Below are 26,648 nucleotides of genomic sequence, written 5' to 3' on the forward strand. Positions count from 1 at the left end.
TAGTCCCGGTTTAGTCCCGGTTCAGTCCTTGTCTAGTCCTGGTTCAGTCCTGGTTTAGTCCTGGTTCAGTCCTGGTTTAGCTCTGGTTTAGTCCTGATTTAGTCCTGGTTTAGTCCGTGTTTAGTCCGTGTTTAGTCCGTGTTTAGTCCGTGTTTAGTCCGTGTTTAGTCCGGGTTTAGTCCGGGTTTAGTCCGGGTTTAGTCCTGGTTTAGCCCTGGTTCAGTCCTGGTTTAGTCCCGGTTTAGTCCTGGTTTAGCCCTGGTTTAGTCCGTGTTTAGTCCTGCTTTAGTCCTGGTATAGCCCTGGTTCAGTCCTGGTTCAGTCCTGGTTCAGTCCTGGTTCAGTCCTGGTTTAGTCCTGCTTTAGTCCCAGTTTAGCTCTGGTTTAGTCCCGGTTTAGTCCTGGTTTTGTCCTGGTTTAGTCCCGGTTTAGCTCTGGTTTAGTCCCAGTTTAGTCCCGGTTTACTCCGTGTTTAGTCCTGGTTTACTCCTGGTTTAGCTCTGGTTTAGTCCTGGTTTAGCCCTGGTTCAGTCCTGGTTTAGTCCCGGTTTAGTCCCGATTTAGTCCCGGTTCAGTCCCGGTTCAGTCCTGGTTCAGTCCCGGTTCAGTCCTGGTTCAGTCCTGGTTCAGTCCTAGTTTAGTCCTGCTTTAGTCCTGCTTTAGTCCCGGTTTAGCCCTGGTTCAGTCCTGGTTTAGCTCTGGTTTAGTCCTGATTTAGTCCTGGTTTAGCTCTGGTTTAGTCCTGGTTTAGTCCTGGTTTAGTCCTGGTTTAGTCCTGGTTTAGTCCCGGTTTAGTCCTGGTTAACTTAATTGTTAACCACACTACTTCCTGCGTAGTGTGTCGCCAGCTTTTCTGTGCAGTAAAAGTACTTAGCTGTATCAGTGATGCACATATCACAAATTATGACACGTCTAAACTAGTGCACTGTTTCGATCGTTTTGAGTGCTTTGGTGTTCTCAAAGTGATGTGTTATTCTGGACAGGAAACAGCTAAAGCTAAATGTGGGCTAGCAAAAACTACACATCTTAATTTACTCACGCTTGTGGAGGTTTCCCTAGTAACAAATATAGTGGATAAAATGTCTGAAAGCAGACGTTTGGATGCTTTACTGCACTGGTTCTCAGACTGTGGTACATGGGCTTCTTCTGGTGGTACTCAGGGTCCTCTGCAGCTCTGGATTTGCATTTTGAGGTGCAGTATGTAATTTTTCTGGTTGAGAAGCCATCTGCTTGTCTTTAGTCTATGGAGATGTTTTTGCTTTGCCTGGAATGTTCCACAGTAGGGCATTAAACCTATCTGTATGGAGAAAAGCAAGTGATGGCCAGGCAAAGTTATAGATCAGATTGTGAGATTGTGGAGAGAAGGCATAGTTTTCAAAGTATTTCGAGCAATAAAAACACATGTAACTGAATAAATCCAAGATAGAGCATGAAAAAAACATATATGTTTCTTTTCTCTGCAGGTTAAGGCTCTGGCAACACAGGTTCAGGTGCGATTAATTGAAGTGAAGGTAGTCAGAGAGTCATATGTAGTGAATGAATAATGTGGGGTTAAATTCGACCAAATGTACAATCTAGAAAGTACAGCGTAGATGCTAATGCAATTCGATATATTATCATTCAGTTTTTTTCTGTGTACCTATTAAAGTGGCCGCCCTATATCATAAACTGTTCCGTGCTATAGAGCGCTTATAGCTGTCCTATCTGCCCTGTTTCACTGTAAAAGTAGGTTAATATTTTGGGGAGCAGGGGCTGACCTCGCTCTGATTGGACACCATCTTTAAATGTCTCCCTCTGCCTCGGGGCTTCCACAGTGCACCCCTCCTCTCCTCTCAGCCCTGCTCCCCCTTTTCTCTGTGCTAACCACTCCACGACACTGCACCTATAGTTTATAACAGCAGATGGTGTAGTGAAAGATTGACAACCATTTAAAACAAGCTTCAGAAAACTATACTTATTTATATAATCTTAAGCTGTTTTTGAATGCAAGTAAAACTAAGTGTAAGATTTTTTCTAAAAAACATTTCATTAACATGCAAGCTACAAACCTTTACACGCTAAATGGTACATCCATTGGAAGAGTCGACACTTATCTTGGATTTTGGCTTGATGAAAACTTGTCCTTTAAAAACATATCTCAGAATTATGTAATAGTTTAAAATCTAAATTATCATTTTATTACAGAAACAAATATTGTATGCCAGTGAGTTACAGAAAAGAAATAGTGCAAGCGACCTTCCTATTGGATTATGGGGATGTGGTGTATATGCAGACTTCAGCCTCTGCTTTGAAACCATTGGATCCACTATTTCACTCGGCCCTTCGCTTTGTTACAGGTGATGGATTTATAACTCATCACTGTACGCTCTATGAAAAAGTGGGTTGGCCATCACTGTCTGTTAGAAGAGAACAGCACTGCATTAAGTTTATCTATAAGGGATTACTTCAAAAACTGCCAGAATACCTCACCTGCTTGTTAATTATTGATACCGGAACATTTAACACCAGATCACATGACTGCATAAGACTAAGGACGAGCCACAGCAGAACTGAGATGGGAAAGAGGCTTTTGGCTGTTTTGCTTCACAAAAATGGAATATGCTCCAAGGAAAAGCAAAACTGGGCACGTTGGTGACACAATTGCAATTTAATAATCTGATAACAAACGTTTATACACACACCTGCACTTGTTATTGATGTTTTTTATGGACTTATTTGTTTTGATTGTTTTTTCGGTTTGTGTTGTATTTTAAACAGGGCACCCATGAAAAAGAGAGCCCAAGTGCTCTCATTGGGTCCCCCTGTATAAATAAAGATAAATAAATAAATACGTGGGAATGTTTACACACACTCAAAAATCATGCAAATGTCAGTTTTCTGGAGTCAGTCGATTATTAAAATGTAAACCCCAAAATCGGATGTGTATAATGCATGCACTGTATAGAGAAGAGGACTAAGTGAGTGTGACGTCACCCGTAGCGTTCTGCTCCAGTCAAATGAACCTCATCGAGGATTGCAGTTATGGGGTGAGTTTGAAATAAAAAAGTACCAGGATCATGTAGAGGGGGTTAATACGAACATTTTAAGATCAAAATAATAACCCTGACAGTTGCAGTTACAGAGAGAAGGCTGATAGAAAGTGAAAGTCAATAGAAAGTGAATTGGAGCCGGAGTCGATGGAACCAGAATCGCGCCCATGCGGACTTCCTGTACACATGATACAAATGAGCAGCTGTGGTTGGACCTTCTCAAGTTTGGACGGAGCTTAGTCACACTCTATGGTCCCATTACAGACCCTTCTGGATTCAAACAGAATGTAGAAGTGACTGGCTGCTCTGGCAACAGCATTTGTGTTTCTGACCTTTAAACACACTCTTAGTACCTTTTGCTTTGGCAGCTCATGTCTTAAAATACTGCCTTTCTAAAGAAGCAGACATATTTTTCCAGCTTCAGTGCCCCATCCCCCTTCATACTTGAATCTGGTGTAGGTCTCCTTCTACAGAGGATGGCACCTTACGTTCTTTTTAAAGGTAAAGTGACTTGATGTATTATACAGGAGATGATTCACATGATGTTGCACAGTATTGCACATGATTACTACAGGTGGATGACACATGTACACAGAGGCGCAGTGGGGCTCTGAAATCTTCCGGGAGAGTTTGAAATACAGCGGCCTATTATCAGTCTGCCAGCCCTTTTCAGCGTGTAGAGACGTTTGAGGTGTTTTTCCCCAAGGATAATTTTGCACAAAATCGCATACTGTATTCTGCTGCATTTTAGTAACTGTTTTTTGCCAATAATACGACTCTTTTATTTGTTATGTGCATCGTCATTTTAGAACCTGCAGTTTGTGAATGCATAAGGTTTGTTTTTCGAAAGGGCCAAGAGAAGTGTTTAGTTGATGTTAGCAGCGCATTGACACAGCAGTAGTTTTTGGGCTACATGACTTCATGGCAGAGTTTGGGCTGTGATGAAACAAAGCAAAAAAAAAAATCTATCCGCCGCGCGAGAACGGTCGGCCGCTGACAGCTCCTCAAAGAGCCACAGCAGAACCGTTCTGTGACAGTCTTGCATCAAACGCTGGTCTTCATAGGCTGCCGGTCGACCAGGAAATTTCCCGTGGCGAGCATTACAGAACCTCTCCTTCACACAGCATAATATTGTTTTGTGTGACTGACTGTGTATGTTTGTGTGTGTGTGGTTTTGTTTGTGTGAGAGACCATTGACCTGTTTAGAGGTGCTCAGACAGACCCCTGAGGAGACCCCCGCTCTCCTCATTCTCTGTCATCCCTCTATCCTGCCTCCTCTCTACCCCTCTTCTCTCTCTTTCTACTTTCACCACTTTTCCTTCGCACTCTCCCCTTTCTCTCCAATGATTCCTCTCCTTCCTCTCACTTTCTCCCCCCATTCTCCCCTCTCTCTACTCCCGTCTTCCCTCTACATCCCCGCTCTTTTCCCCTCCTTGTTGCTTCTCTCTGCTTTCTCTATACGTCATGTGTCTCTTTCTCTACTCTTTATTCTTTCTATTCTTCCCCTCATTCTTTCCCCTCACTCGTCCCCGTCTCTGCCACTATTCCTCTCCTTCCTCTCTCTCACTCCACCCCCCTCTCCCCCTTCTCTCCTCTCTCCCTATCCTGTCTTCCCTCTACCTCTTTCACCTCTTTGTTTCTTTTCTCTCTTTCTACTCACTTATCTCTCCATCATCTCTCCCCTCTGACTTCCCTGCTCTCTCTCTCTATCCCTCCACTTTATCTCTCACTTCACAACCTCTCTCGCTTCTCTCTTCTCTCAATCCGGTCTTCCCTCTACATTCCCAGTTTTTTCCCCGCCGTCTTTTCTCCTCTCTACTCTCTCTCTGTATTTTCTCTATCCTCCCCCTCTTCTCCTCTATAAACAATAAAAACAAATAAATCTAAAAGTTTAACCTTAACCTATCTGTACTACATCAAATTAAAGTCCTCTTATTCTCCTGTGCCCCTTGCTTCAGCTCTGATGCACGCCTTGGTCTTTGGAAACGTGACGGCCATAATTCAGAGGATGTACTCGCGCTGGTCCCAGTACCACACCAGGACCAAGGACCTCAAGGACTTCATCAGGGTGCACCATCTGCCCCAGACCCTCAAGCAGCGCATGCTCGAGTACTTCCAGACCACCTGGTCGGTCAACAACGGCATCGACTGCAATGAGGTAATGAGCTGCCTCTCATGCATCAGTCCTGTATTTGTGGTGGGACCATGGGACACTTGGGATATCTGCATGTACAAGTTTGGTAAAAGCCAAAAGTAAAATGGAAGAAGAACTGAAAAAGCGGCTTGGATTAGCAGCCAAACGTCTTCAGACGTATTTGTCCAATTGACATATTTTACTTTTGGCTTTTACCATGGATCAGACCTGGACGATTGAGGGATTACACAGACATGTACAAGTATGGGACTTATTTGGACTCTTAGGAAACTGAGTTTGTATAAAGTTTCAGGGTCAGTAGGTAATAGTAAATGGTCACATTTTTATATAGCACTTTTCAAGGCACTCAAAGCACTTTACATCAAGAAAACACTCACACTCACAAAGCCACACACACTCATAAACCAGTGTATGCAGACACTTACCCAAGGACAGTATTCATCTGTGGGAGCAGGAATCGAACCATCAACCTATAGGTCAGTGGATGTCATAGCTCTACCTATGATGTTTATGTCGATTTGAGGTACCAACCTGCCGCCAACAGCTGAGCCAGTCACACATAATTTAGAATTTAACCATGATTCATTTACACTTAATATCCCTACATTGCTTTGATAAATGGTCTCATCTGCTTCTTCAAATAGTCCACACTTGACTTTGCTTGGTTAAATCCAGCTGTCATTCACTCTGAGCTTTAGAATGAGAGGTGTTAGTGCAGAAAAGTGTTTGTTTAGAGCATAGAGCTGCATTAAACAGAAAATCACAATATAACATTTTCACCAAAAGTTGTACCGTCAGTGATTCATGCATATATAATGTTTTCATGAATGAGTAATCTTTATTTTCCTGTATTCAAGACATTATTGCTCTAATCAACCCCCATTTTGACCACTACCGGTACATACCCACTGTGACGTAGGAAGTTTATTTTCTTAATCAGTGATACACGTAAGATTCGCCAGCTTAGTCATTTTGGTACAAATCTGCGGACTTGTATCTTCTCGTTTTTTGGCGGACAAGGAGGTTTGGCCATATTGGGACTTAAAATGTCCAAAACATAAGGCTCCAGAGGTGTCATAGATTATAAATGTACAACAGACACAAGCATATACTGTAGAGAGTAGGGGGTGCTGGAGGGCCAGGGGGGTTAAGGGTGCGAGGGGAGAGGTGATGGAGGGGTGGGGTGCAGGGGATTGGTGTGCATTGATGAGAACCCAGCTCCCTTCAGTGAACCCTGCTCTCCTTCTACTCTTCTCTGTAATCAGCGGCGTCTGATGGGACATTGATTGTGAGGTGCTAGAGTGGAACAGCAGAGAGGGAACTTTTACACTCCTGAATACTGTAGGGGAGGGCATTTGTGTACTGCAGTACTTCTATTCAGTCTGAGCTGTAGAACAACAACACCAGTACGGGAGGGTTTTACAGAACAATTTGATCAAATGGAGAAACAGTCCAACCATCACTCATGAGGCAAGCAAACAAAGGAACGCTCCAGGGAAATGTCTTTAGAGCCTCGACGACAAGAAAAAAAAAACATATAAAAAATAACTCACCTTAAACTGAACAACAATTTCAGATAAATGACTAAAGCTTAAAGTGTTTACTGTGTGTGCTTGAAGAATCTCTATTTGAAGCTGAGATTGGTGAGGGAAGCAGGGAAGTCTGTTTTTGCAATACCTGGATCGTCACCTGCGTGATTCCTTGGAAACAGAACGTTAAAGCCATACTTCGGAACATTCACCGTGGAGATAGATGGGTTTTCTGCCATACTGTGGAGGGTTATAGCCAAAGGAACAAAGGAGACAAGCAGGAGGAGGCCAAGTAAGAGTCAGGACGCAGATCCCTTCGCTCCTCTCTCTATCCTATCTTCACTCCACATCCCCACTCGTTCCTCTCTTTCTCTCTCTCTCCACTGCACACAAACAGGAGGAGACCCTAGTGAAGGCCAAGTGAGAGTCAGGACGAATATTTTTTGTGCAATAAAATAAAAATAAAGGCTTTAAGTACAAATGATGCATCATATTTTATCCATTCATTTTGACAAGTTGAAAGCTACTATGTGTACAATTATAGACTTTTGTTACCAGTAGAGAGCAGATGTGAAACCTGTCCCAAAGCATACTATGACAGGCCGATGACTTTTTTTGTTGGATAATTTACGAATATCTGAGCATCAATTTCTACCTAAACACTTGATTGACTATCACTGGACTGTCATAAATAAATAATAAATTCTACATAAACCTTTGGGAACACTTTGCTTGTGTGATTAGTTGCCTGGCAAATACAGAATGATATCTCTCTGTATTTTTTATACATTGACATCAGTCTGGTTCCCATACCCCCTGTTGCCACTCAAGCCTGGTCAAATGTGACCATGCAATCTGATTTATTTTTCAGTAATACATATGAAACAAAGGAGCTCATTGATCCTCCATGATTTACAAATAAAATCAGATTAGTGCCATCAGTTTAGTGCCATTGATCCTGAAGAAATCCACAATGTTTTTCAGTCCCCTGTGACGTTTGTTTCTTTTATTTTTTCCAAAATGGACGGGCCATGTGTGTCTCTGATTGGCTAATCCACCTGTCAGTCACACCGATTTGAAAACAGGGAGATTCACTAGTGACCAGACTCACACCTTCATAAAGTATTGTAGAAGTGTCTATTGTGGATCTCAGGCAATGTGATTACTTCTTTCACAGCAAATACAAATTAGACTCTCATTCACTAGAGTGCCTCAGGGTGGTGTGATAGCCCCAGCTTTATTTATACTGATGTTATGAAATCCTATATATTTTATAAATGAATGCTGTTTTTTTTTTTTTTAATGAATCAACTTAACATTGGCTTGGGAATGCCTTGGGGTCACACTGGAGTAGCTGAAGGAAGTGTCTGGAGTGAGGAAAGTGAAATGGATGGAACATAAAATAAAAATATAGATCAAAATAATTATTAAATAGCGTAACATAGTATATTCAAATAGAGCTGAAATGTATTTTTATTGAACAAAAATATGAATCCACATCCGTTCTTTGCTCCTTTGTGCCCCCTGCAGCTGCTCAAGGACTTCCCAGATGAACTGCGCTCAGACATCACCATGCACCTGAACAAGGAGATCCTGGAGCTGTCTCTGTTTGCCTCGGCCAGCAGGGGGTGTCTGCGCTCCCTGTCCCTGCACATAAAGACATCCTTCTGTGCACCTGGGGAGTACCTGCTGAGGGAGGGCGACGCTCTGCAGGCCATCTTCTTCGTCTGCTCAGGCTCTATGGAGGTGCTCAAGGACGGGATGGTGCTCGCGATTCTGGGTACGACACACACACACACACACACACGAACAAAAGCACATTTCTTATTCGTTTGGTTTAATGGCAGGCGGCATTCAGCAAATTAGGTACATTTCCACCATCTACTCTACCAGTTTAATCATTTAAAAAGGAACAGCAAAAAAAACCCAAAAAACTTGAGTAATGTTTTCTGCTTAATGACTGTAAATATATATATTTTTTAGATCTCATGTATTAAGTATACAGAGGACAAAATTGGGTTGCAGTTTTGCTCCACACAGAATAAAAAGCAGCGCATTATATAAAGTGCAGCGTTTTTAGATTAAAAATTCAGATAAACGTGCCAGCAGTGTGAACCGTCCCTGAGTCATATTTAGCATAATTGTACAGGCCCCTGATGGGTGCTCTGGCTATCCCTGTTGTTTTCTTTGTTTTGATTTAGGGCTGAGGCTGGAGTTATAAATAGGAGATAAATGATGTCTAAGGTCTCCATTTCTGTTCAAAGATGGATTGTCTCTCCTAACAAAAATTGCCTCTTTAACTCCTCTCACTGCCACTCCCCTAATAGCCACTAACCACTCATTTGAAGACAGTGAGGTGCAGATCCTAGCCAAAGAAAAAAGTGCTATGAGAGGGGAGTTAAGGAGACTATTTTTAAACTTGGATGAGCAGCAAAACATCTTCACTCTAAAGCTTGTGTCCAGTTGACAGAGTAAAATTTTCTTTTGCTATATATAGTACATTTAAGAGGAATTCAGCAGTCTGACAGTCATAGGATAAAAACAATTGCAGAACCTGGATGTCCTCCATCGGATGCTGTAAAACCTCTTTCTAGAGGTCAGCAGTGATGGGGGTGTGAAGGGTCCCTGATAATGTTTCTGGCCTGGGACAAACAGCGCTTTTGGGGCAATGTCCTGAACAGAGAGGAGGGCGCTTCCAAAGATTTTTTCTGTGGTCCTCCCCACTCTACTTACATCCGTCTTGTCAGAGGCAGTCCATCCTTCGAAGCACTATTATAAGTCAAAAGTTTGGACATACCTCCCATTCACTGTTGTTTTTCTTTATGTTTCTTTATGTTACTTCTTTCTTTTGTACATACTGTAGACATTAACTATATGATGTAAGATGTATGGAGTTGTGTAATTTAGGAAAAAAGTAAAATGACTATATATTTTATCTACAAATTTGTCCAAATATACAAATATCCACCCTTTTTTGTTGACCCTTGGCCTTTTCTCAATGAGCTTTACAATAAACTGTCCTGAAATGGTTTTCAATTCAAGGTGTGCCATGTCAGACATCATTTCTTCACCTACGTCCAGGCTGTTCATTTTTCAGTTCTCCTTCCAGCTCTGGATAGGGTAGAGGGCCAGCCTCTGTGTTTAAATCCAGCTTTAAATGCAGCCAATGTCCATTGAATACCTTCTCCACTTTTGAACTACATTTGTTTGAGTTACAGAGCGACACTTGTGTCTTATCTAGTGGCCGCCAAAATGTATCATGGATTTCTAAAATGTTATGGCAGAAATGGTTCGTAAGTGTGATAATTTCTTAATTGTTGTCAGTTTTGTTCTTTCATACAGTCTAAATGTGTGCATTGAGGAGCTTTGTCTTATCGAATCATTTGCCTGTCTTAAAGCTTTAAGGCTGGTAGCGAGTTCATGGGCTAAACCGTGCACCTTTACAGGCAACCAATGTGCAATTAACTTTCCAACTGCACAGACATTCACTGAGGCATTCATTTATTTTGGCCCAACTTTGGACATTTCAAGTGGTGATGAGGTTCTACAACTACTTAATTCTACCTGCACCACTGCTCTTGACTCTGTGGCTCCTTTGAAAACCTGGAGCCCAAAGGCCATGTCCCAGCCATGGTTAAGTGAACACACATGTGCGCTCAGGCGAGATTGTGGACGGGCTGAGACGAGGTAGAATAAGGACGGGCTGTATGTTTCTTTGGGTATTTAAAGAGACTGAGTAATTATCAGAAAGCTGTAAAGTGCGCCAAAGCCAAAGTGTGCCAAAGTCATAGACCCCAAGTACTTTTTAATACCCTAAACTGCCTTGTGAATTGTGTTGAGTCTGCCAGTACTATATTGACAGTCATTGTGTGAACGATTTTTCTTTTTTTGTGTAGAGAATGTTTTCTAGGGACTAAGCCCCACCCTGTACTGCTGACTCCTGTAAAACCTGATTGTACTGTGATTTTTGAATACACTTGATCATGTGTCTCTTGGTGATCTGTCATGTTGCACGACAGCTAAAACTTTCTGACTGTTCACTTGACTGTATTCCCTACAAGCTCTTAATACATGTATTTTGTGTGATTGTTCCTTATCTGATGATAATTATGATCACCTCTCTGAGCTCAGGATGTGTCCCTGGTGCTTTTAAACATGCTATTGTTCAGACTTTGCCTAAAAAACACAATTTGGATTCTGACATTCTGTCAAACTATAGACCAATTTCAAGAGTGTTTGAGAAATTTGTCTTTGTGCAAATTCAAACCTATTTGGAGGAAAATTGCATCTTTGAAAAATTTCTGGATTTAAAACTTGTCACAGCACTGAAACTGCACTTTTAAGAGTTTTTAATGGTCTTATTTTGACTGCTGATTCTCATTCTTCCACTGTTTTACTGCTTTTAAATTTGACTGCAGCATTTGACACTGTTGATCACAACTTTTGATTTCCCATCTTAAGAATTATGTTGGCATCAAAAGTGTGGTCCTGAAGTGGCTCAGGTCATATCTTGAAGAAAGACCAGATCTGTTCAGTTAGCCCACTGTTGCTGTGGAGTTCAGGGTTCCATTTTAGGACCTTTATATTTTCATTTTGCAAGTTTACCTGCCTAAAATCGAGCACAGATAGCACCCAAATAAGATGCCTTCAGTTGTCTAGGTAAGTTCCATCGCAAAAGAACATTTAATTTTGTCAAACTTGAGTACATATGTTTTGTCACACATCCAAGAAGCTTCTTCAGTTCTTTAATCTGTCTAAAGGAATGACTTCACTTAAACTATCACACCCTTGCACTAGCACACCTACAGTCAGAGTATGTTTATCGGTGTTAGGTCACCCAAAAGAGGGTTGAACAATCTCTCATGACTCAGGGACAGTTCATAGAGTAGTTCAGTGGGTTTAACTGATTCCAGTATCCTGTCAGAAATGAAGAAGCCTCTTGGATGAGCGTTCAAACATATTCACTCTTAAACTTTTGTCCAGTTGACACAATTCAATTTCCTTTTGTGAAACTCTTAAAACATTTAGACAGTTGTAGACATGTACCCACAAAAACTATCCTACTGCTCCATCACTGCCTCACCATTCCAACATCTCCTCACACGCTGCATCGTCCATCCTCCTCTCCAAGTATCGGGCGCCTTTTACATTTTTAAAGGAGCTGTATGTGGCCTGCACTCTTACCGTTTTAAAAAAAGGTCCAAAGATAGGGGACACATTCAAGTTTTTTCTCATTTTGATTGCTCACTAGCGTTCTTCCACAGAGCGGTCATGTGATGTTGATGTGACGTGTCCAATCAGCTGATTTAAACAGGTTTTGGCGCTGTCTTCCTACCGGTGGAGGCAGGACGACAGCTTCATCTGCAGTCCGACTTCTTCAAGGCAGTTTCTCAGGTAGGAGGAGGCAAGGCAATACAAGGAAATACAAAAACATGCCCATGGGACTTTAAACTGGGATGAGGGGCCTTTTTACGGTCACACACCTGAGATAATGTACTGAAAAAGTTGGACTGCAGATGGCGCTGTCTTTCACGGAGGACAACCACTAGTGAGAAATCAAAACTGTCAGGGAAAACTAAACATTGGGCTGAAAAAATTATGTATTAAAATAAACTACTCGAGTTTGTTCCATTTTATTTTTTATTAGCTTTTTTGCAACTTTTAGTATAAACTACTCACTTTGTTTCCATGGCGATTATATTGCTTTCACTTTAATGTTCCACTGTATGGCATTAAACATATCCATCTTGCATTTGTTGAATTTCAGGTGTTTTCTTGCTCAAAAATACCTTAATAAACATGCACTCTCACTGTGAGTCTCTCCACAGATCTGACCTCACCTCTGTCCCCATGGAGATAGATAAATCAAATGCCATACTGCGAAACAATACAGCAATACCACTTTTTTGTTAAACAGCACACCTTTTACTGTCTCATTCACTCACACTCTCATCTCCTTGTTTTACTTCTGTTCTCTCCTCCTTCACTCTCCTTCTCTCCCTCCGTCTCTCCTTTTCTCTCTCACCCACTCACTCTTCTTTCCTCTTTTTACTCTCCTCTCTCTCCTGTCCCTTTTTCTCTTATTCACTCATCTCTGCCCCTCTCTCTTCTCTCGCTCTGATTTTTCTAACTCATTCACTCTCTCCTCCTTCTCTTTTTTGCTCTCTCACTCATTCCCCTCTCTTTCCGCCCTCTTTCTCTCTCTCCTTTCCCAACTGTCACCCTCCTTCTGCCCCACCTTTCCCATTTTAACCACCTCTCTGTCCCCTATTTCTCCTCCCCTCTCTTCTCTCCACTCTCTCTCTATATTTCCCCCTTTTCTTTTCTCTTCTATCTCCTCCCTCTTTTTCCTTTCTCTCCATTTCCTTCTACCACTACCCCTCTCTAATCCCCACTCTACACCCCTCTCTCTGTCTTTCTTTGCTCCCTCCCTCCCGCTGTCTCTTCCCTCTTCCTTTCCTCTCTCATTCACTCACACCTCTCTCTCCTCTTATATTTCCTCTCTCGCTCTCTTCTTTTATCTCCCCTACCTTTCTTCCTTTTCTCGCCACTTCCTTCTGCCCCAACTCTCCTCCCCGCTCTCTCTCTCTCTCTCACCCTATCCTCTATTGGTACCTCTAGCTACCGTCCTTCCCCCCTTTCTTTCTCTCCTCTTTTCTTCTCATCCCTCTTATTTCCACCTCTTTCCCTTCTTCCTTCTGCTCCACCATCCTTGCCTCCTCTCCCGTTCCTCTTCCTCCCTCTCTTCTCTCTTCCTCTCTTTCATCCTGTCTTTTCTTCTTGTCCAGTCAGTGCTCCATTTCACACTCTGAGACTCTGCTTTGTGTTGCCAACAGCTAATTACAATAATTCAAACAGAATGCCAAACAGCCGGGTTAAAAATAGACACTGGAAATCCTCAAATTATGAAAATCATTTATGACACAAAAAGTCATTTCACTTTTAATTAATGGGGAAACAGGATCCAAACCAGCCGGGCTTTAAATGAGGGCAAGACAATGTGTAGTGTTCTAATTTTGTATTGTGTTTTTGTAATCGTTGATTGGTATAACTCAAAAAGTACTGTACAGTATTACAGTATTACTTTGTGATTGGTGATGACTCCTTTTATACTTTCTGTTTGAGCTAACTCCAGATGCTTATCATACAACATGTACAAGACAGTTTCGATCTCTCCGTTTACAAATGCACGCCAGGAAAACCAGATACCAGGCCTGGTCCACTTTAAACCTGTTTATCAAAATGCACGTTAACCCGGGAGCTACTGTTGAGGTGTCATGAATCGAATCTCAAAGATCTCAATAACACATCTGGAGAAGTTGGTACATACTCGGATATCTGTGTGTAACAGTACAGTCCTATTTACATTAGAAGCAGGCTGGGAGAGGCATTCAACTGCATGAGGTAAGAAACAGCCAGGAGAACTTTAGACATGTGTTTGGATGTGTACTCACTCCTTTTAGATCAGCAGCAATGACAAACTACAGTCCCACTAGCATGTGTTTTTCATTGTTTTGGTCAGTTATGCTAAAGAGAAAGTAAAAACATTTGAGCAACGCAGTTTATTTACTTTCTCTCCTCTCCTGTTTATTTCTCATTCAATAACAAATGTATGGAACTTGAAAGTGGCACCTACAACATTCCATGGAAAAATAAAGTTAAAAGCATAATTCGGAACATTCTCCATGGAAATAAACATGTTATATGGCATACTGTGAGAGATTATAGTTAAAGCAACAACAAGTCCATGGAAACAAGCAGGTCAAATGTGTCTCTAGGCCAAATATGTGCCAGGTTTGTGGAGATGCAAGCCTGCTCATAGTGAGAACATGTTTTCTGTGCAATAAACATGCTTTTATTCTAGTCTAGTTTTGGTTAAAGGTTTCATACTGTAGCTTTAATTATTTAGAATTGCGACTCTATAACGTTTGTCTAAGTATAGGCACATACAGCTGACCCAGGACATAAGCATAACTGTGTCCAAAGAACCTTGTGCTTTATGCTGCAAGGCCTGTGTGATCATGAATCAGTGCTAGTGCAGCCTCTGCAGCTCAGTGAGTGAATTCTGGAGGTTCTGAGTTTTCACATGACGCCTGTCCATACACTGAGAATGAGAAAAGCTTGTATGTGTCCTCTATCTGCAGGTGAAGGCGCTGGCAGCACAGGTTCAGTTGTGACTGTCCCTGTAAGGCTAAACACCGTCTCTGTAAAAGTCAGAGGTTGTGTATGTCTATTCTATGGTAGTATCGCAAAAGAAAAGAAAATTCCGTCAACTGTACAAAAGTTTGTGGAGGGATTACACAGACATTCATGTTGTATGTGCACTGTATCCTTGACCCTGGACAGGTAGGGCACCCTGTAGCGTTAGTATGGACAGCAGATAGGAGCGGCGGCGGGGGCCAGACAGGCGCAGGGGAAGAGAAAGGGCTGTTATTGTGTTGTGGAAGGTCACTTTGACTTTGGGCTGGTGGTGAAAACAGAACATTCTGGTTTCTCTCTCCTCCTCACACCCGCAATGCACCGCTCCTGGGTGTGAGGGGCAGAGGTCAGGGTCGGAAAGGGGGGCTAATGATGAGGGACCACCATGCCTCAATACGGCTCTATATAGCGCACATATATACAGGAGAACAGGTGCATCGCCGCTCATGGTTAGAGGAGGGGAGTAATCAGTTATGTTTAGCTTGGTCAAGGACTTGTACTTCTAAACAGATTGGAGTGAAGTATCCAAAACGTCTTTACGTTACCACATCTTTCTACTTATTTAAAGTGGAACTAAACACCAAATCTACTTGTGTGCGACTTTACTGTGTATATTGTATTTGAATAGCATCATCTACTGTTCATAGAAAATTTGGCAACTTTCCTGCAAACAACGTACATTTGCAGCTCTCTGGTCAGTGCCCACTGCAATTTCAAGTACTACATGACATCACACTGGACTGCCCTGATTACAGCCAGGTGTTTCTGATTATAAACATCTAGTTGCAGGGGCAGAGTTTTAAGTGTGGATACCTGTTAGACTAATCACACTGCTCCTTGTACCTCCAGACACTGCCCCTCACTCTCCCCTTTAGTTCTCCAGTTTAGCAGCTCTATTTGAAATGTGGGTGTGCAAGGTGTGGGCGGTGCATTGATTTTCTGTAATGCCACTGTATCAAGTGGATATTACAAGAAAGAAGGATCGGTGGACCTAAACAGGCAAATGAGGAAATGGGTGAGGCTTGACCACTGGTTTTATTGATTGGCTAAAGTTTTTTTCTTTTAGGTCAGAGCAGGTAGAAATGTCAGGGATGTGATGTTAAAGAGGGAGTATTATGCAAAATCTTTTTTTTTTAGCTTTCTTCCATGTTATAACATTTTTCCCTCATCAAAAACATGCACTATTCAAACCCTCCTTGCTCTGCCCAAAAAGCCTACGTCACCAATGTCCCACATGACTATTCTCCATAAATAAACAAAAACATTGTACAAAACTGTACACTGCAACTTGACAAACCTGGTACAATGTGCAGTCATTTCATTACTGGGATAGACGCTGATTGTGTTGTGATAACGCTCTAAAAGGAGAGTGACTTAACATGTAGGGGCAAAGGGAGGGTGCACCCAGAGTGTCAAAAATGAAAGCAAAACTTATAACTTACTTTAATATGTTGTTTGCGGCGAATATAGTATTTTCAAAATGATAAAAGATAACATGGTGATCTAAATGTGTTAGCAGTTAATACCCCATAGAAGTAAAATATTCCTTCTTTAAGGACCATATGACCTTAACTTAGACAGGCAGTGGAGAAGAGGAAGAGATGAAGAGGGTCAGAGGCTGATGGTTCTGCTGCTGCAGGGGAGCTGGGGCAGAGGAGGGTTATAGCAGGAGATTCGAGGCCAAATCTTGTCAAATAAAAATATATAACAGCTTTATTTTATTAGACAAGACCTGCATTTTTGACAGAATATTCATGAATCATTCTGTTAGATGTGAAACTATGATAGTTAATATAGGTCAAATGCAGTATGTGGCCTAAATCAAAACTATTTATTACGCAACTGCTAACACAACATGTTTAGACCACCAAGCTACCTTTATTGTTTTCAAAATGTTTTATAAGTTTCACATCCGTTTTTTGATACTCTGAATCCTCCCTCCCTTTGCGACCCGCCCTGTCCCTCCCCCTTCACTATCACAACACAATCAGCTACATCTCACTAATGAAACTACTGCACATCAGGTTTGTCAAGTTGCTGTGTACAGTTTTGTATCATGCTTTTGTACATTGATGGAGAATTGTCGTGTGGGAGCATGGGTGATGTAGACTTTTGGGTTTAGTTGGACAAACTGCTGAATAGTAGGAGAGATCACAAGATTGCTCAAACATGCGTGGATGACATCTAAAATGTCTTTAGGAATAATATGGTAAAAACCTCCAAAATGTAAATTTGGCATAGTGCCGCTTTCTACATTTTTTTCTTTCAGTCAGTCTTTGTGTGGGATTGTGTTACAGTCAGACTTGAATGTTAGAGTGTGCATAGTCCTTGGTTGCAGTATTTCTTACATGTTTTTATTATTATCTCCTTTGCACTAGATCTCATTTCTATACATATTTTAATACCATCTAAACTAGCAGTACTTTGGTCACAGATTTTTAAGCTTCAAGCGTGTACTGGGCATCCATCTTGCTTGGAAGGACAAAATCAACAACAGATACAAGATAGACCTGTTCTGTTCTATCTGACTCTGATGCCCTTCCCTCCCTGATAGACTGGGATGTCTGGGATGATGGATGTGAGCACAGGAGTACAGGGCCCTGGAGAAAAACAGGATTTCATTTGTTACAGATGCCCGTGAGAGACCTCCAGGGATCTGCTGCTGTTTAGAGCCAGACACTAAATTTGGCTGTTTACGTTAAAAAAGCTATTTAAGGCTCTGAAGGATCATATGATACAGCAGGACTATGAGAAGTGAGACATGGGGGAGAGAACGGAGAGATGCACTTAAATGAAGAAACAAATTAACACAAAGAAAATAAGAGAAAGAAAGAATGACAAGAAAATACAACCTTTGTTATATTAAAAATTATACAGAAGCACTGAGTGGAAATCACAAAAAAGTGCATCATTTGGGCTGTATTTTCTGAGTTCAAAATATTTGGTTGAGCTTGCAGGTTGAAATAATCTGGAACCTGAGACTACCAAGTTAAAAGTCAATTGTCAATTGAGCTAAACCAATCAGTGTGAGAGCTGGCATAATTCAGTACTTCAGTAATGTTTCCCTAATGACGGTACAAAAAAGATGGAGAAAAAAAACAAAAACATTTTGAACTGAAAAAATAACAAAATACAGCCCAAATGATGTACCCTTTTTCACTTTCCACTCAGAGCATCCATAAAATGATGTATATGGATGGATCGATGGACTTAAAGTTCCTAAATCCTAATTTATGTGTTTAAAAGAGTTTCACGCCTAAAAATCTTTATTAGTTTTAATGACTTGAAATCATTAAAGCGAGTTTGACTTGATGGACCTATTATTGTTTCAAGAGGTGTTATTTTGAAACCATTCAGAAATGACAGTTTTAAAGTGCATTCTGCAAGTACACTACAATTATGCTGTTATAGTTGATTATCAGAGAGCTTCTGACTGATCCCACTGTCTGATGATTTGAAATGAAACAGCAGATTGTACAAAGAATCGTTTGTGATTGTGCAGTTTGTGATCAGAGGACACAATAGTCTTGTTAATTATGTACTTTAATGCCTGACTATAAAGATCTGAGAGACTACAGTGTGGAGTGATTGGCCTGAGCAGCAGAATAGACACGAGGTCATGTGTGAAACTATCATCTCACTGAAATCACATCTCACAGAAATATGTGAAAGTGGCCTTGGCTGTCAAGCGGTCCCTCATGTGTCTGAAAGAGGAATTGTTGCATTTGACCTTTTGTTTTTTTGTAAAGTACATACACTTTTAGAGTGCTGAACAATTTACAGGTCCCAGAATCGACCCTTGATTCCCACCACTTTTTCATCTCAGATAAAAATTTAAAAAAAAAGTTTTGTTCTGAATGATAGGAGAATTTTTGAGAGGATATGTCTTCCACATTTGAGAGACGCGTGATACAAGTTATCGGCTGTGGTTGGATGAAGGTTTGTAATGGTCTATGGTCCAATTCCCTTCTAGATTCTAAGACAATGTAGAAGGGACTGGCTGGTCAGTTAATACATGTGCATTGCGTCAAAGACAACTTTGCATTATTCTCCCACACTGCTCCTTGTATGAGGGATAGGATTATAGACATTTCAGTACTCCAGTGGACAGAGTGGTTTACTGTGCCCAAGTAAGTCTGAAAACACAGAGCCCATGTGCTCCTCCGTCCAGGTGAGCTTTAATGCTTTCTGTCATTTAGCAGCAGGAAGTTTCGGAGGAAATGTTTCTGCAAAAACTGAATTGCATTGGGTGAAAAAGGTAGAGTTGGAGTGTTCTGTTAGCTGTTCAGTGATAGATTTTGCCAAGATTTTGGATGTCATGGGTCATACATTTTTCAGGTAGTTTTAGTCCTAGTGTTTGGACTTGGTCTGTACGCTGCAGGGAAGTATAGTCTAGAATGGGGGTATAGCACGGGAAGGACATTCAGTCTGAATCTATATTAAAATAACTGTATGTAGCCTGGGCTCTTACTTTTAAGTATTACAATCACAAATGAACCTGTGTTGCCAGTGCCTTTACCTACACATGCAAGTTTTTCAGGCCATGCCTCTTGTGAACACTCAGAACCCCCAGAATTCACTCACTGAGCTGCAGAGGCTGCACTAGCACTGATTAATGATTGTCTGCAGGTGCTGGACTTTAGGTAGAGACCATTCAGATCAGAGACAGCGCTCTAGGTTAACTTTTAGGTAAGCCAACAAGATTTCAGCACTGAAACTGTCAACTTAAATGAGAGACTCATGTGACTCTGCTGTCTGACTGCATTATCGCTTTGAGAACCAAAACACAAAATAATAACATAAACAGCTTGTTATTCATGTCCAGTGTTTTTGTAACTATGAATAAATCAGCATTACAATTGTTATCAGTAAAAGCTATGTTTGATTTGAACATGTTTACCTCATATCTGGGGACACATTTAGGCCAAGTGTATGGAATTTAAAATCCAAATTTGACATATGGTTCATTTAAGTAGTTAAACACAGTTAATCAGCATATATAACCTATGAACCTTGACTGGATGCACTCTGTTTATGCACAGGTAAGGGCGACCTGATTGGTGCAAACCTCTCATTGGACGACCGCGTGATAAAAACCAATGCAGACGTGAAAGCCCTGACCTACTGTGACCTCCAGTGCATCAACCTGAAGGGGCTCTACGAAGTTCTCGACCTGTACCCCGAGTACTCCCACAGCTTTGTGCAGGACATCCAGCAAGATCTCACCTACAACCTGCGGGAGGGCCAGGAGACACTGGTGAGACAAGGGGAGGGGATGGGTAGGAAACGGAGGTGAGGAGGACCAGGAGACACAGTTGAGAGAGGGTGAGGGGGTTGGAGGGCATTGTGTTGTTTAGCGTTGTAGAAAACTAAAGAAATTCTTGGTTGACTAAAAGGCATGTCCTGTTGATTAGTCGACAAAAAGGGGGAATGGCAAAAGCTCTTAAAACTATTATATAACTCTGTGATTTGACCCAAACTGCACTCACAAGACTGCATGTATGAAAAAATGCTGGTTAAACTCATGGTTCGCTCTTGAATCTTTGAGTAGCTCACTGGCCACCTCTGTACCCAAGAAAAAAAGCAGCAGCGAAACAATGATATGTAAATTCTAATCAGCAGCGAAACAATGACATATATATTCCAATGAACCAACAGTCACTCAGAAATGTACAGTATTGCTATTTGTACATGAATACTTAACTATACTGTGCCCTATCTATGTTTTGGTATTGACCCACCCATCTCCAGCAATCAGATGCATCAGTGCTGAACACGTGCTGGTGGAGTACAGATAATTGGATGGACACCAGAGAGAGTCCTGTGATCAGGACTAGTTTGTGCTTGAATAGTCCACAAACACACATGCATGCACACACACACACACACACACAGACTGAGGCCCGTTCACTCAGATACACCGCTCATAGGACACATCTGACAAACGTGCAAGTCACGACATTAACAGGCACGCACAACTCCGACTATGCTCTTCATCGCAGTTCTGTGCCGTTTATGCAGAAAATACTAATCTTATCTGAATGGTGTGCTAAGAGATGTTCAGGTGCATTTTGTAATTTAGACAACCGAAAAATTCTCTATCGACATGTAGAGCATTTGATTTTCCAGCTGGTTCAAGATAGAGGGGTCCAGAAGAACGCATCTGACTTTCTAACCCTGTTCATAACTTTAATCAAATCCCAATCCAAAAAGGTGCCTGATTGGTCTGTTATTAATGTTCATATCTTGATTTACAGAAAAAATAGCCAAATGAAAACACCAAGTTCATGTAGTGCCGGTTAATACGAACATTTGCAGATCAACATGATGAGCCTGACAGCAGCTGTTACAGAGAGGCTAGCAGGTTAGCTATGTCCGTTAATGTATACATTTTATGCACTGGGCCCAACTAATTGGCACCAGTCATTAGTTTTTTTTGACATGTTCATTTGCTCTATGCAGCACAAATAAACACATTGAAGCTCTGGTATCTTTTATTTTCACTTTAACATAGCGGGCCAAAGCAATAAAACGTGTGCTAGTTCGGGTGGAGAGACTGTAGTTTGTCATTGCTGCTGATCTTAAACTCCTACCGGAGGTTCAATGTGTTTATTCGTGCGTCGGAGAGCAAATAACGGAGTAACACAGAATGAAAATCAAATGCTCCATTCACACCTATTCTTGGTCTGACAGGTTTTGGGGCAAATACTTGAATTTGGTTGTTTAGCACCCTCAGGTCTCTGTGCCAGTGTGCCCAGTGTGATGTGAGGACAGGCTCAGTGTGTCCATGTGATCTAATGGTGTCTCTTTCTTTCAGGTCAAAGCACGGCTGTCCACCACTGCTCTGGACTCTCAGGTATGGACTCCTGTCTCATAAAAAAAGGGCTGTGGGAGGGGCAGTAGGGTATATTGTGATAATTATGGTTGCTAGGTAACATACCTCTATGTCATATCTGCTGCTTGTGTCCAACCAGGACGTAGAATTATAACATTCATCAACATTAAAACTAGAAAAGACTATAGCTCATTGTTTTAGTAAAATCTTATTTCTAAAAATCTAAATTTGTAGTCTAACATGTCGTATAAGCCTCATTTCCATAGGGCCAGTACGCCTTTTAAGCGAAAGCGGTCCAAAGTGGACCACTGGAGATACTACCGCCTGAAGGGGTTTGGAACCCTCGGGACCTGGAACTGGGTGGGGGTGCTAATCACACCACCACACAGTCATTGGAGGACCAGCAGCAAGCCAGTAGTGACGCATGCTTGGCAAAACATGACTAGTGTGAACCTTGAAAGGATGGACATTTCTTGGATAAACAAGCATAGATAAAAAGGCTCCTGCTTGTTTAGTTCAGCCCTGGACCAATCACAAAGTGGACACCTTCTTTGCTCTCCTTGGCGAAGTTTAGCTGCAGTAAAACCTTGATGGAGCTATTCGAAATGACAGGGCCTTCCAGTCAGTTTCACAGCAGATGGCGCCCACTGAGTACAGCCACAGCGTGGAGCAGTGCAGGTTGAAGAGAAAGAAATTGTGCCTCATGTACAAGAAGATTAATACAATAATAATTCCAGAGGTACTGGGCAAGAGGACTGAAGGTGGTTCAAGACGATGGACAGCATCTACGGCCACAGACCTGCAGCAGTGTCACTGTTGACTTGCACGTCAAGGTCAGGTGCCAAAAACACAAAGCTTCACAAGGGAGATGTGACATCCACTCCTAGGCCATCCCTGTCACACTCCTCATCACATGTACCATCAGAGTCACGCTCTGTATCTGTATCCTGCTTGTCAAGTCCAGGTCTATTGCACTCTCCCCCCAAACCAGAGACAACACAGGGTGACTGCATCCCCACTCAGAACCAGCTAAAAGCACAAGAGAGGACCAGATCACTGATCTGTGTTGATGCTAATGTAGCACGGGCCTTTCTATAGTTGTCCTGCACACTGCATGTCTTTGGGTGTCTCGCTAGACCTGTGTCACACCCAAAATCAGCCTGTGCTGTTTGTAATGAAAACACTCCCCATTTCCCCCAACTCTTCCGAGCCAAGATGGCCCCATGCGAACCATGCCACTGGAAATGAGGCTATACACTTGGTCTTAAAAGTTCAGTTTTAGAGGCAAAAAAGGGCAAAGTTGCTTATGTAATAATTTTATGTTTTGGTTCTTGAGATGATCATTCAATCAGAAAACAGAATGAGCCTCATTTGGGTTGTCAGTGTCAATCCAACCTAAACCCCTCCACCTGCAGCCAATCTTTATTCAGTGCTATTGCAGCCTGTGCAGCTCACTGAGTAAATTCTGGAGATTCTGATTCTTGTATGAGTTAAAGCAGGGGTGTCAAACATATTTTCACCGGGGGCCACATTAGCAAAATTGCTGCCTTCAAATTCCGGATGTAAAATAAATCCAACTACTTTTTTAAACTTGTTAATGAACTGTTTCTGTATTTACTACTTGTTCAAGTTACAAATATTGCATATGCATTTGCCTAGATGTAAAAATGTGGTTGTGTAACTGCTTATCTCCTGATAAAATAGCATTTTAAGACCATCATACCTTTTAATTTACCCTGTCGAGGGCCACATGAAATGATGTGGAGGGCCACATTTGGCCCCCGGGCCTTGAGTTTGACATATGTGAGTTAAAGCATTGGCACCCAGGTTCAGTTGTGTTCTTTTTTTTTTTTTTTTTTTTTAATGTAAGAGCCCAGGCTACTTACAGTTCCAAAGGGCCTATGTTATGCTATTTTCTGATCTATGTTATAATGTTGTTTCCTCATCACAAACAATCACATCGTTGTGTTTTGTTTCATTCACACATGTCCAACACACAAACCCTGCATATTTAGTTCTTCTCTCAAACCAAAAACACTCTGTTCTACCTTGTGATGTCATGTGTTAAGAGAGGAAGTGTTTTTAAACTCCATTTACCTTCACTGGAATCATTTGGATAATTTCAGCCCTGGACTCACTAATCTCACTGAACAAAAGGTAAAAAGGAGCTGTTAACGTGAAAAATACTGTTTAATGACATCACAAGGTAGAACAGATGGTGGTGACCAGATCGAATTACAAATTATATCTAAAATGTCATAATTATTGACAGTAACAGAGAATTATTGAAGTAATGATTTTCAGAAATAAAAGAAAACCTTTAATTTTATTGAGATGAGATGGACGATTAAGTGTGTGAGGCGCCTTGTCTATACGGTTAAGGACACATTCTTGAGTACACGTTTTCTAACTCCTCTCCCTTCCTCAGCTCTGGTCAGCTCACAGCCCTAACCCGATCCATCACCGCCCTTCTCTCTCTCATAACATTGACACAGTTATATTCATATTGAGGTGAACAGGAAATTGACTGTTTCCTGTTCTTAAAGTCATTATACGTCCTGACCAATCAGAGCACTCGGACTCTCCACATGTGGCCGGGCTCTTCCATCACAAACACAATCAAGTCCATCCAGGGGTCCCAGGCAGATCAATGCAGGGGTCATTAGGGCTCCTCATTGCGATCGATAGGTGAGAGAGGCCTCTGCGCTCAGGTCCACTTGGGCCCTCATTATAAACGAATACTGAGCTCAATTATTGGGATACACATGTTAGTCCGGATTTTGTTCTATATCTTACAAAGAAGGTTCAACAAAGCCTGAGTTGATCGCCTCTGAGACAAATAATTAAGAGTTTTCTGTTTCATGTTCTCAGACATAGTAAAGTATAGTAGCAGAGGACACATGACTCATGAGTGGACCCCAAAAAAGAGGATTCACCATCTTAGAGGGACAAGAGGCCATGTGACTGTGGACTGTGCTTTCAGTCAGTCAGTTTTTATAGATCAGGTTCATTTTAACAAAACAAAAGCCTATGATTTCAGGGATATTTGTTAAACAGTGCCCTGCTTTATGGTCAAGGTGCACTTTATTGTCCCCCAAAAGGGAAATGTGTCCTCTGCATTTGACCCATCCTTCAATGCCACTAGGGCAAACTGTCAGGCAAACTGAGGTCTTATTGCTGATCTTGTCTTGGTCAAGACTACCTTAGCAGGAGGATTTGACCTATTGTGCATGTTTTGGGTTAATGGGCGAGTTCCCAGAGAGAACTCACTAAGACATGATATATACTAGATTTTACGTAATATCCCCTCTTTATTTTGGTTTTGGTTTGTTCGGGTTACAGTTTAATTCTGGTCAAACATTTAACCTAACATTTACATAAACCTAATATGAAACCTTCCTTGCAAATCCCAGTGAGGACAGAGGGTTGACAGGAGCTGTATGGGTCACAGTGACTACAGGAGGAGTCAATATGTCTCCTTCATTACACTGAGGTCAGAGTTCAGCGGTGAGAGATATGCTGAATGGAGGTGTACACTGTATGTTATTTCAAAATTACACTATATGGATATAGAGTCATGTGGGACCATCTCTGCTGTTTTAGCTCAGAATTCCATGGTTGCCACGGACATAGCCGGCTGCTCTTGTGGCCGAGTGGCTGCCACACTGAGCAGTTTTTTTTTTTTTTACTGAACATTTTGTTATTTTGACCAAGTTCAGTTCGATTGTGTGATTTGAGCGGTTTGTATCACACAGATGAACTGTACACAAAGGCACAACAAAGAGAACAGTCAAACGTCTTAGTAAATCTAACAGAAAGCGTCCTTTAAACAGGTAACTCAGAATATGGTATTTCAGGCAACAAACAACTGAGGAATAATGTCTTATTTAATATCAACGAAAATCTCTTCCACTTTGGGGATTCAATAATGGAAACAGACTAGGAGAATAAACTCAGGAACAGGTAACTCAAACACTCAATGCAAGTTCAGAATTACAAATGCAAACAACAGATTATTACAGAAACAGAGATTGAGTGTTGCTCTTGGTTGACCAACAATCCAGCAAGGACTGACTGAACAGAAGCCGTATATATAGAGTCCAATGGGCTGATTAACAGAATGAGAGTCAGCTGCAGGGAAAATAGGGAGGTAACAGAAGAAGGACCGGAACAGGCTAAATGCTACACTTTTTACATCAATGCAACAGACTTTCTACACCAAATATGGCAGAAGACGTTCCAGAGGAAACACTTGGAGGGAATGTCCCGTCTCATCACTGACACAAACAACAGAGCGGAGTGAGAGTGAGGCTTAGAAGAGGCTTTTCTGTTGTGTCTCCAGAGTTCACCTGGCTCCCCATGGAGACAGTAGAGAGGACACAGAGGAAGGGCACTTTTGTCCTGAAGGTTCACCTCAAACTGCCGTGACAATGGATCTGATCACCCTATGTTGAGCTGCACTGAGACTCTTGTTTGAGCTTTTCGAAATAAAGTGATATTGATTGTTTGAGTTCTACGTTTACATCAGGAGAATGTTGAGCCCAGCCATCACTCACCACCAGGACACATCAAAGTCCAGCTTTACACTCATTGTGTGACCAGCCCGGCCCCCTGACAGTCTATTCAAATGCAGAAGGATCAGGAATCGGACGACCGAGCATGACTAACCTCCATCCAAACTTGGGACGGTCCAACCATTAATTTGTATCACATGTCTCTAAAATGCGATAGACATCATCTCTCCAAAATTCTCATATCATTCAGAACTAAATATATTACTATATATAACTTTTTTTTACCAGAGATAAATCAGAGTTTGGTGCTTTGCTTGTTGATTCTACAGAAATCCACGTGGTTTCTCAGTCCTCTGTTTTTTTTTCTTCAGCTGCCAACAACAAAAA

General features: G+C 41.7%; 1 protein-coding gene across 1 annotated transcript in view; it reads left to right on the forward strand.

Annotated features, from left to right (window-relative positions):
• The window catches only part of kcnh8 (potassium voltage-gated channel, subfamily H (eag-related), member 8), a 153,415-nt gene that overhangs the window by 106,309 nt on the left and 20,458 nt on the right, over positions 1-26,648 (forward strand). The window contains exons 9-13 of the mRNA XM_055225495.1: positions 4,988-5,187; positions 8,244-8,493; positions 19,955-20,169; positions 21,730-21,768; positions 26,041-26,052. Coding sequence (XP_055081470.1) covers positions 4,988-5,187; positions 8,244-8,493; positions 19,955-20,169; positions 21,730-21,768; positions 26,041-26,052 — 716 coding nt within the window. The remainder of the gene's footprint in view (positions 1-4,987; positions 5,188-8,243; positions 8,494-19,954; positions 20,170-21,729; positions 21,769-26,040; positions 26,053-26,648) is intronic.

The sequence above is a fragment of the Periophthalmus magnuspinnatus genome, chromosome 11 (assembly GCF_009829125.3).
Source record: "Periophthalmus magnuspinnatus isolate fPerMag1 chromosome 11, fPerMag1.2.pri, whole genome shotgun sequence".
NCBI lineage: Eukaryota > Metazoa > Chordata > Actinopteri > Gobiiformes > Gobiidae > Periophthalmus > Periophthalmus magnuspinnatus.